This window comes from Hyperoodon ampullatus (assembly GCF_949752795.1).
Source record: "Hyperoodon ampullatus genome assembly, chromosome: 6".
Lineage (NCBI taxonomy): Eukaryota > Metazoa > Chordata > Mammalia > Artiodactyla > Ziphiidae > Hyperoodon > Hyperoodon ampullatus.
Window position 1 is genome coordinate 73,830,001 of NC_136919.1, and position 12,073 is coordinate 73,842,073.

The 12,073-nt window shown below is 40.4% G+C and overlaps 1 protein-coding gene across 3 annotated transcripts in view; it reads right to left on the minus strand.

The window, feature by feature from the left end:
• SMARCA2 (SWI/SNF related BAF chromatin remodeling complex subunit ATPase 2) overlaps positions 1–12,073 on the minus strand; it is a gene marked incomplete at its 5' end in the record, with an annotated part of 169,956 nt that overhangs the window by 138,538 nt on the left and 19,345 nt on the right. For all 3 annotated transcript variants that reach the window (XM_079706373.1, XM_079706372.1, XM_079706371.1), the window contains 4 exons: positions 252–422; positions 3,242–3,415; positions 4,530–4,703; positions 6,686–6,812. In XM_079706373.1, coding sequence (XP_079562499.1) covers positions 252–422; positions 3,242–3,415; positions 4,530–4,703; positions 6,686–6,812 — 646 coding nt within the window. The remainder of the gene's footprint in view (positions 1–251; positions 423–3,241; positions 3,416–4,529; positions 4,704–6,685; positions 6,813–12,073) is intronic.

Below are 12,073 nucleotides of genomic sequence, written 5' to 3' on the forward strand. Positions count from 1 at the left end.
TAGTTTCTGAATGCTGTGTGAAACAGCGGAAATACGAACCAAATATACATCCTGTCCCTCGTGCCGCCATCTCCAAAATGTTGCCTAGTACACCTAGTACATCAACCCATGTATATCAGCAACGTTTGCAATATAATCATCTAAGTCTCCCATTAGTGTAGAAGGAAGTATTCATTAAAGGGCAAGACGTGCCTAAAACTGGTCGGCGACCACACGTTCCCCAGCTCAGCCACAGCCACTCAGGTGCTCACCTTCCTCTTCCTCCTCCTTTTCTTCTTCTCTTTGGCCGCCTGGGCTTGCTTGTGCTCCCACACCAGGTTAGTCAAGTTGGCCACATACTCATCGGTCTGCTGCAAAAGGTACGCTAAACGTCTATCTTTCTTTTGATCGATCAGTTTTCTATAGCCCTCTTCATCTTCAGCCTATTAAGGAAAGAAGAGCGTGATCAGAACATAATAAAAGTTTGCAGATGACAACTTTTTCCCTCCCCTTGATGGTCTGAACTTCGGTGGTCCGCGCAGCAAACTGAATGATTCCAGCCGCCCGAGTTCTCGCACGCTGTCTGGGACTGGGGAACACACGGAGGTACGATGCCTACGTCCCGGGACACCAGAGTTCACGGCAAGGTCAACACACATAACTATTTATGTGGTGTGATCAAGCACTCTGATCCAACTTTTCATTCTTTTGTGTTTAACTGCGCAAAAAGTGTTAAAATTTGAGGATTCACCATCTGAAACTTATTCTTAACTTTGTATTTTGGAAAGTGTCAAATATAATCAAAAGTAGAGAAGGTAGTATAATCTCTCATATAACCAACACCAAGCAATAAAAATTAACTCCCCATGACTCCCGTTTGTTTCGCTGCAGCCCTTCCCCCACCTCCTCCCTGCAATCCCAAACTGGATTGTCCTGAAGCAAATTCCAGACATAATTGCTTTTCATTCATAAATATTTCAATAAGTACTTCTAGAGGCAAGGAACTGAATTACGCTTTGAACAAATAACTTCTATTTTTTTTTTTTTTTTCAAATAACTTCTTATACTTAAAAGCATTACAAGGACTTCCCTGGTGGCGCAGTGGTTAAGAATCCACCTGCCACCGCAGGGGACACTGGTTCGAGCCCTGGTCTGGGAAGATCCCACATGCCGCGGAGCAACTAAGCCCGTGTGCCTCAACTACTGAGGCCTGCGGGCCTAGAGCCCGTGCTCCACAACAAGAGAAGCCACCGCAATGAGAAGCCCGGGCACCGCAACGAAGAGTAGCCCCCGCTCACTGCAACTAGAGAAAGCCCGCGCTCAGCCACGAAGACCCAATGCAGCCAAAAATAAATAAATAAATGAACTTATAAAAAATGTGGTTGATTGGGAGGGATTTTGGTCACAGGTCAGCACTGCATCATGAGCCCAGATGACTGGAGACAAGTCATTACCACCTGAAGCCTGACAGGGCTGAGCCATAAAACAGACACAGTACTTCCCACTTCTACCTCCTGTTAAGCAATATTAGGAGGTTAAATGGAATGAAAACTGGTGCACTCTGGGTCATTTCCAGAGAAATCTTTTTATACATCCCAATAAAAGGACATCTCAAAAATATCTTCCTCACATGATGCAGGATAAAAGGAACACACTGCAAAATCTTTAAGAGGCAGCTCCTTACAGAGAAGCTTAGGTTTTTCAGTCCAGGGGTGTCCCTCCAGCATTTGCCCGAGTAACAGCAGCCTCATCACTCCGTCTGGCTGCTGTCTTGCCCCATGGATGAGCATGAACCTCAAATGCTATTATAACTGTAATTGCTTTTGGTTATGGTTGATCTCACTTGAAGAAAGCATGATAAAAAAAAACTTCAGTGTCTCTGTTATCTGTATATTCCATCATTTAATTGCGAAAATTAATGATTTGCAAATGCCTAATCATTAGTGTCAAGCCAATCTGTTACTGAAGTTCTAATATAGTTTCACTTCAGCTGAATCAGACAAATTTGACTGCTCCCTGCTCAAATACTATAAAATGGTCTCCCCAGCTAGTTAGCCATCTCTTGGTCCCCTCCCTCCCAAAAAACGAGAGGGAGGCAGGAGAAGGTGGTAAGATTTAGTAGACCCCGGACACAGAGCCTTTTAAAATATGGTGTTCACTCTCCGAAATCCAAAAAAATTAATGACAAAAAAACGCAGACCGTAATACCAGCCAGGAAGACCATGTCATTTGGAATTTTCCAGGGACATAATTATGGGTTGAGGCTAATGATTTTATCTTCATCCAATACCCAGGCATTACATCCCAGATAGAATTTGCAGGTCTGCTATCAATATACGTTACACACGCTTTTCTAAAATCCACGGTGTGCTCTGAGGTCCGATTCCAAAAATAAATGGCCAATAAACTCAAATACGCAGGCCAGTGATATAAACCAATTCCTTCTGTGTTTATATATCCATTAAAAAGTAACAGTGGAAATGACCCATGAATAGCCTTTGACAATAACACGGCTATAATCAAAAAAGCAACATTTCAAAATTAACCTAAAAACCACTTTTTAAACTGTTAGAGAAAAATTTCTGCCAGAATTTTGAAGCACCAGCAGCTTCAAAAAAAGAGAATTTCTTAGATTCCAAGACACAACTTCATGAGATATTCATTCAAAACAACTTGTGTCATTAGTCTCAAAGAGGCAATGCTTTAAAAAGAACTGCCGTTTCCATCCTTCCAGGTCTGGTGATCAAAACTCCTGCAAAATATAGTACCTGCCTTTATGTAAAAAGCTATCATCTGGGGCTTCCCTGGTGGCGCAGTGGTTGAGAGTCCGCCTGCCGATGCAGGGGACACGGGTTCGTGCCCCGGTCCGGGAAGATCCCACATGCTGCGCAGCGGCTGGGCCCGTGAGCCATGGCCGCTGGGCCTGCACGTCCGGAGCCTGTGCTCCGCAGCGGGAGATGCCATAACAGTGAGAGGCCCGCGCAGTGCAAAAAAAAAAAAAAAAAAGCTATCATCTGAATAACAGTGCCACACTAGGACATGGAAACACTATACTCACAGGGGTAGCCCTAGATTTGTGGCACTGCACTGTCTAGGAAAGGGACGATATTTTTACTCCATCCCTGTGAAGTTCAAAGGAATGGATTAGTATATTTGATAAGCAGCTTTTACTCTCTCCTTCTACCACAGCATGTTTAACATTCTCCGCGCAGATGGCTGTGAGGGGAGCATGTTCCTGGGTTCCTGTAGGCAGGCCCCTTACCATCAATCTCCGCATTCTCTCCTTTTCGATCCGCTCGGTCTCCTTCTTCTGCTCCCTTTCAGTGTTGGCGTGCCAAGTGGCCACTGCTTTGGAAAGCTTCTGGATCTTCCCGGCCACAGACCGATGGTACTCCTTAAAATCTTTTGCGTGTTGCAAAATACTGTTCAGGTATTCCTAAGGGATCCAAAGCGGGGAGAAGAGAAGGCTTAAAATTCAGTTCCCAACGTCATTTGAGGTTTCATCATAGTCCAGGGAAACTCTGTGTATTGAACAGCCATGGGGGACTAGAACCTATTTTGGGACAGGTGCCCTGGTGTGTCTCCATAGCTGAGGTGTGGGCTATGTGGTGGTGGGAAAGATGACCTCTCAAAGTTTGTTTTGGTGCCAGCCGGTGGAAGAGAAGCCTCCCCGGCCTGGAGGGTGTGGCCACATGAAAATGGAAAGATCAAAGGTTGAGAGAGACCTACAAAACAGTGATGATAAAATTTAAAGCAAATCACTCCCAGATAAACCTCAAGGAGATGGGTGTTTCCACTGAGAAGCGTGTTACAAAAGTAGTGTTTCTTCTGCTCTCACTTAAATACCTTAGAATTGTCCCTCAAAAAAAGTTTTATAGGAAGCTAAAATTGCCATACATCTTTTGTATCCACTTTTTAAATAAAGAAGGGGAAACTTAGAACCTTATTTACACTTAAGTCCAACACTTTTCAAAACAAGACTTAATCAAGGCACTAAATTAAGCATAGAAAAACAAATAAAATTCACAGGATTACAACACGAGATAAAATCCTACATCAAAATATTTCCAAATCCCTAGAAAGGAATGTTTTAAAATATCTGCCCCTGTGAAACGTTCAACTGGGCCCTTGAAAAGCCCAGGATACTATATTTATATCTGTGATAAAAATAACTGTTTGCCCTCTTCTTTCCAAGTTCCCTCTTCCCCAGGACTTTGTTCTAGGAAACCCGCCTGTGCCTACCCAGTCAGCAGCATCCCATGGGGTTATGAATATGACACCTGATTGGAATTCAGGAAGCAGGGTCCCCCCCACCCCCTTATCCTGTACTGACCGTTCGCGTGTCCTTGCGGAGGTCACCTACCACTCTGGCTGGGCCTAGGTTTCCTCATCTATGAAATGGTGTGGTTGGACTACGTAAGCTCCCAGGATCCTTTCTGTGATGTCCCCACTGCCCGCAGTTGTCCATTTTTCAGTGGTTCTGACTCCGCCCAGTTTCTTGGTTAGCATCTCTGTCAACGGCGGGGCACCCAGAGCCCAGGCCCAAGTACCTGGTGCTTCTGCCGACGCTTCCTCTCCTGCTCGATCTTCTGCTGCTTCTCCAGCTTCTCCGTCATGCGGGCTTCCCTCAGGGTCTGGCGCTTGCTCCGTTTGTATGCTTTGGAGTTGAGGGCCGTCTCCAGGGTCGTGTCCCGTCGCATGCAGGCCACTACCTCCTGTCTCAGCTGTCAAGAGGGGAGCAGTTAGAACACCTCCCCAGACGGAGGCCAGACCCCCGTCGTCCCCTGCCCTCCATTTAGTGGAGCCGAATGGTGACTCCCTGAGTTTCTCCATCACAGCTGGCCTTTTAGTAAACAAAGGGACTACATCATGCTGAATGTGTATGGTATTTTCAAAGATGCTCTAAGTTTTCTTTCCAAAAAATTCAGAGAGGAAGCAAGTATGGCACTGTTAACAGTAAAGAAAATAAATAAGTGAGTAGAGGATGTCTTGGCTTTTAAATAAATTGATTCACTCTATTTAATTATCCTAATGATATTAATTAGTTAATAAGCTTTTTACATTTTTTTACTTCATTTTAAGTGCCATGCTAACTTTCTCTTTGCGCTTAAGGATTAACGTGAACAATGCTGGGCAAAAAAGAATAGAAGAATTACTTCCTGCTCATGTGAAGTAGCTGCAGATATGCAAACAGTGCTAATTCATCATCTCATGTAAAAGACAGGAAATACTAGTTTGGGCTTCCTCCCACTCCTAATAATGATATTCTTTGCAAGATACTTAATTTTTTTTTTTACTGTATTATGGACTTCTTTTAGATCAGAAATACAGTATTTCATTCATATTGTATGTTATGTGGTGGTAAAAGCTGGGGGGTGGAAACATGCACTGAAATAGCAATTCGACTGAATCTGAAATCAGCATCTATTACAACTAATTTTATTGGAAAACTTCACAGATAACAGATTTTTCAATAATATGAAGCAAAAATCAGAAACCAATCAGAATCCAGCATAGTGAAGCTAATTTGAATCTAATCTTATTCCTGAAAATACTCATTTAACAAAATTTTATTAAACAGCTTATCAAGGCATTTTATGAAGTTAACTGTAAGAAAGAAGCAAATGGAGCAAAGAAAGTTTTTTCTTTTTTTTCTCTTTCCTTTCTTTTTTTGTTTTTAATTTAAGCTCTAATCTACTCTCACAAACCTACGGTCAAGTAGCCGCCAGCCACCACGATGCCCCTCTTGTGATATTATAACCAACAAGGCAAAACGTATTTCCAAGTTCATATGACAATAGCAAGAGGGTTGGCCTTGTGATTTTACTCACATCCTCCAATAGACCAAGTCATGTAATTCAGTACTTCCAAACTACTTTCAGTCATTAATTATTCATTCTGCATGCCCCGAGACCTTCACCAAACAAGCCCGTCTGACTGGCGAGGAAGCATTCCTTTTCCCCTTTGGCTAAATGCCGCTGTGTGACGACCAGGAGACCTGAAGCTTTGGGGTCCAGAAGGCAAAACTCGCCAAAGTAAAAATTAGCTCTCCTTCATTCCACTAGTCTCCTACTGATTTAGCAATTATAAAAGAGATTGCTATGCTAGCCTTTCTTAATCAGTGACTACTAAGACCATAGCAAGAACAATAGATACTAATTCACTGATAAGTCAAATATGGGGGTCTGATGTGATGAAATGCTCCAAAAGTACGTGTTGACGAATAATCAACAGTTACACACCAGTTTTATGTATTTCTATAAACAATGAGCTATTAATTTAGTTGAGTGGCTTTCGTATTTGTTAAAATGATTTTCATGGTCACGGCTAGGATTTTACATTTCTCTTTACAAAGAAGCTCTGATCTATCACCTTCCTGTTTTTCTTTGAAACCATAAAGGCAAACATGAGCTATCCCATCTATTCTCAAGGTTTCATCTACAGTAACAAAATGCCGTAACTCTGACTTTGGAAACCATAATATGGAAGAAAAAAATGTCTCTGATGTACAGAAGAGAAAACTAGAATAATAAGCAGTTAGTCTTCATTACTTTTAGCTCTGTGCTGCTGGTCGAAAAGATACAGTCTTTTACTAAGTTTATATCTTTATAACAATATTGAACGACTTAAGGAAACACACAGATCACACTCTGGAACAATTATATTTATTTCCTGCACCTCAGATGTGCTGGGGAAAAGGTATTACCTGACGCTGGAAATTGAGTAACCGGAGTGCTTTCAGTTCCACCGTTGCTTTGGTTCGTAAATCTGGTGGCAAAGAGCCAGGGAGATTTTCCAGTTCCTGTATCCTATGGGCTATGCGAGCCTGAAGTCTAATGGAGATAATAAAATGGGGGAGGGGGAAGGTGGAAATATACATTACAGTCTGGTCTTAAATGATAGACAACAACCTTAGGTTTAAGTTCACCTTCCAGATACTGACGGCCGATTTCTGATACCCAACTAGATTATCTGATGTTAAACAGAGAAAAGCTACCTTTGCATTAATGGAGACAGGTGCTATATTACTTAACACTTTGGCCTTCTTCACAGCCTCTCTCTAACAGCCAGGAAGGAAGGCTCAGAATACATCTAGGAGGAAAGTCAAGCCCCATGGCTCCCTCCAAAGAGAGAGGGAAAATGAGACGGGAAAATTTGACTTGCTCCCGAACGCCTGGCCAGCCAGAGTGCAGAGCTGAGACAACGGAGTTCTCTTTCTAACTTCTAGTTCTGTCCTAAGGCAACGGGGCCATTTACCCTCCTTGCCAAGATGCTGACGATGACAGCCAGTAAAGCTGAGTGAACAAGAGCAGTTTTAGGTGCTGAGGTCACAGAAACCAGCCAACCCAAAACATTCAGAGAGAGAGAGAGTGTGCTACTGGCCACAATCATTTCCTCTGCAAGCAGTGCTTGCTTGAGAAAAGAAAAGGCAAATTAGGCATTTTTTAAAATCAGCTTTGGAGCAGCAGTAAATAGTAAACAGCTTTTAAAAACTAAAAGTTTCCAGAAAAGGACTGTCAGGGAGTCTCATTCTGGGCATCATCAAAAAATAGAACTATAGGTACTTCCTCACAATAGAGGCAGAATAGAAAATAAAAGACTTGCTACTTTATTCATTTGGGATACTATTACTGTTAGTCATAGAAACTGGTTTTAGGGTTCACCTGGATCCTACTCTTACAAATAATTACATGCCATCTAAATCTATTTTTAGAATGACCTCCCCCGAATTTGGGGCAAAACTGTCTTGGAATAGATTTCGACGAAGAAAGAACAGTAAAAGGTAGTAAGTTAAACTAAACTAATAGTAACTACACTAAGTTAGGTGCATTTAAAGCACAATTTAATTGTCTCTCTCTCTCTCTCTCTCTCACACACACACACACACACACACACACACACACACACACACACCTCTACAAGGTAAATGCACCATTTTATTGAAGAGAAAACTGAAGTTCAGACATATTAAGAAACATGTGGACTTCATAGAGCCAGTAAAGGAGAGAGCCGAGGCTGGAACCCTCACTGGCCTGACACAAACACCACTGCAACGATACTGCAGATAATTAAAATATACTTCCTAACTGCAAACTCCCTTGGAACTCAACTATAAAAATTGATAAAGATTCTGTTAAAAATTAATATTATGCTTTTTTCAACCTTTATGATGCTGTCTGTTGATATGAAAAAGTAAAACCGTCTGCAATTTAGATGCTGCAAAATATCTTAATAGTTCATATAGCCCAAATATCAAAATGAGGGCGTTTTAAAAAACTTAAGAGTAGTTTGCTTTGGTAGAGAAATAAAATATCATCTTTTTCAAAACTTTAAAAATGATAGTTAGGGTAATGCATCATTTTTCATTGACTTCATTGACAATAATATTCTGATAGATTCCTCTTTTATTTGGTATATACATGTTATGAATTCTGATTTACTAAATGATTTATCGTCATAATGTGTTATTACTAATATTATTGTTATTGTGTGTTATTTCAACTATGCATACCAACACAAACAATAGTACTTTTAAATGGTTTAACCATGCAACAGACTAAAAATGTGTTAGTGCAAGCAACAACAATAAACTTTCATCAATTTATTCTCTTGATCAAATTGTTCAGACTCTCCCAACTTTTTTCCACATTCCTTTTACTATTGATACTCATGGGATTCTCATCGCAGTTTAAAATTTTTCTTTGTATGAAACAAATCTTTACTTTCTTTATCCAATTCAATTTCTTAAAATACGCACATAACCAAAAATTCCCAAATACAGCAACAGGTGATGGATCTTAACAATTAGGATATTAAGAGAAAAATCTATTACAGATTCTTCTCAAATACATAATTTAAAGGGAAAAAAACTAAACCAAAATAATTTTACTTGTGTAGCGTTAAGGCCATACTAAAGGAAATTTAGATACTACAGCAGGGTGAGATGGTTATTCTGCTTCCTTGGTTCTAGATTTATTGCAGACCCTTTTCATTTGACTATCCCAGAACTCAAACTATCCCTTGGTATTGTGTTTTACTCTGTTTGACAAAGTGGGTCAGGTGCTACATTAGAAAAATGGCTGCTTTTTCCTTAATCATCTAAAGGACTATGGAACTAGGCCTAAATAAATAATCTTAGGACAACCGGGCTGACCGTGTAGAGACTAAATCACACTGAACCAGGAGGGGGGGAGTTGGAGAGCGGAGACGAGAAGTAGGGAGGGGGGGAGGTGCGGAGTGGGGTAGATGGAGCCTTGGCTGACTTGGGCATGGGAGGGGGTGAGGGGTTGGGAGGGGTGCACTTCTTCCTGAAATGACTGCTTCCCCAAAGGGCCTAGTAATTTGTCAGTGAATTTCAGATTCCCCAGCACAAAAGAATCTTTCTTTTATGAAAGGGAGGCAAGAAGTTCAAAGTGCAAACGTGCAAACTATAGGAGAATAGGAAGGGTAGATTTCAAAGTAAAATTGTATGCATTCGATTCAGCACACGGTGCGTGTGTGTGGGGAGTAGCAAAGGTACAGGAGGGGCTTCTTTTTACGTAGAGAATGTTATCTGTGTGTGTGTGGTGGTTAATAGAAATCTTCGTTTTAAATAATGTGCCTCTCCAGACAATTTCATCTTCCCATCAGTGGGATTCAGCAGGTAGCCCGATAAGGAGATTCAGGATTCTAAACTTCCCGAAACAACAACAGATGTAATACTGCATAACTGCGGGAGACTCATTTAGGGTCCTCACGGGTACAGAAAATTGAAGCAGAATTAGGTCGCTCAGGTTTTTCATACAGATTGAACAGTAAATCAAGAGGGCTTACTGTTCTGACAAGAAAAAGAGTTCCATTAAAGGCGACAGATATTTGTTCAGGTCCAGAGGAGAAGTTTATGATTCCTGTAGGAGAGTTATTTGAACAGAAAATGACACTGGTACATTTTGTTCCTTCCAGGAGCTGAGTGACACTTTTTAAAAAAGCGAGAGAGGGAGACTGACTTTTGGCAACTCTGCTGATGAAGTGGCTCTTGGTGATTTCTAAGAAGGAATTCTCAGGGCTGTAATGGAGACCAGGGCAGGACAAAAAACACGGTAAGGGACTATGCTGGCTTCCTGAGGCAAGGAGGCTATACTACTGTTTTCATACTAAATTCTGACTTGATACCAAAGAGGGCTCACATAATTCAAAGATGCTCTTCTGATATAAACTCCTTTCAAGGTGAAATATATTTCTTTCTCATGCAAACATCTGTGTAATTTACATGCTAACATGATAATTCGTGGAGCACTTCTGACCAACCCTCTGATCCTAGATGGAAGAACTGAAGTTAGGCACATTGACAGGGCCAAAAAAGCATGCCAAAACACCAAAAAAAAAAAAAAAAAAAAAAAGTCACTGACACTTACTACAGAGAAAAGCAGTACAGTTCCATCATGAGAAAAAGATGGTCTAAAAGAAAGGATCCAATTTAAATGAGAACAAAATGTTTTTAACTGAAGAACTTGTATAGATCTGAGGCAAAGTGTTCATATGCAGAAACTTATTTATGCTATTACTGAAAAAAGAAGATCAATTTGTCAAAATTCTGATTTTATGAGGAACAAGAAAAAGCAGCCAAGTGACTTAAAAGTAAAAAAAATTAAGATTCTGACAATTTACTTTCAATTTTCATAGACAAGGTAAGTGATATTACAACAGTCAAAGAAACGAACATCTGTTAAAGAATTTCTGACAGGTGATTTTTGCTCAAACCAAGTTTATGAAATTATAAAAGAGACTTTTTTAAAGGCCTTGCTCAAATCCTCAATCAGGAGACAAAGATACACTGGACTCTTCCTATCAGTGCTAAATGGAAGTAAGCCGTTCCCTCAAAGAGGGGCAGTAGGAAAAGAGGTTTTTAGCTGTCTTTTACAAGTGCCTAAGGGACTTAATCTAACCCTTTTTAAGGGATAAATATAACTAATCTCTGCAGCTGGACAATTTATCTTCATATAGGCAGAAGCCAGCTACTGCTCTATAACTGAAGAAGACAAAAGATGCCCCTACAAAACCCTGCCAGTGTAAACCTTAGCTTCTTCTCAAGATGGCCACGGGAAACTTCAGGCCAAAAGACCCACCAACTTTTTGAACCCAGGCTTGCCAAATCAATCATTTCAAAAGCCAGGCAGCTTAACAAAAGAGGAGACATTTATCAAGTAATAATAATAAAATGAAAAATAGCCATTCCACCACCTTCTGCAATGCTTATAATTTAAAAGATACTGATAGATACTTTTTTTTTAATTGACACAGGTGTGGAGGACAAAAGCTTTCCACACACTGGAATAGGCTAAATAGTACCAATTAATACTGAATACTTTGGGAGACCATCCATTAAGATCATTTTCAAAAAAAGTGCTAAAATGAGCTCATTACAAGAAAGGCCTGCAAATACAATTCTGGTAAAAATGAAAAAAGGTTTAGGAGTCAGTAAGCATGTACACGCGCGCACACACACACACACACACACACACACACAACATAGGATGAATAAGGGGGAAAAAATCCGGATGTATTTCTAGGTATAGTGTCTGTGTTATGAGGGTAGTTCACTTGATTTAACAAAGGGACTGGTAGCTCTGTACCTGCAGGGTGGGAAAAAAAATTAGCTCTTAGGAAGTCAGAATTTCAGAGTAACCAAACGATACCCCTCTATCTCATTTACTGTCTTAAAAAAAAAAAGGACTTTTGACTTTTTTATTCAATAGCAACATAAAGGACTGCATATGAATACAGTTTTTCTGCCCCAGATGAGTACACAGTGCTAGTATTTGACTTTTATACCACACTGCGATTATTCACCCAACAGAATCTGCCTATCAACACTGAAATATCAATTGATGATGGGTATCTAGCTCTCTAGGGATACGTGAAAAGCTGAAAACAGAAACATAAAAGCTCTTAATTGAGGATTAGTAATAGCAGTGAGAATAAAGTTATACTCTTCATCCAAAAAGGTACACACATTTAATGGCAAGTTACTGTGATTTCTTTCAAAATAACTCTTAAAGCTGGTAACTTAGTATTTTAATATAATAACAGATAAGTCACGTGTTTTCCAATAAAG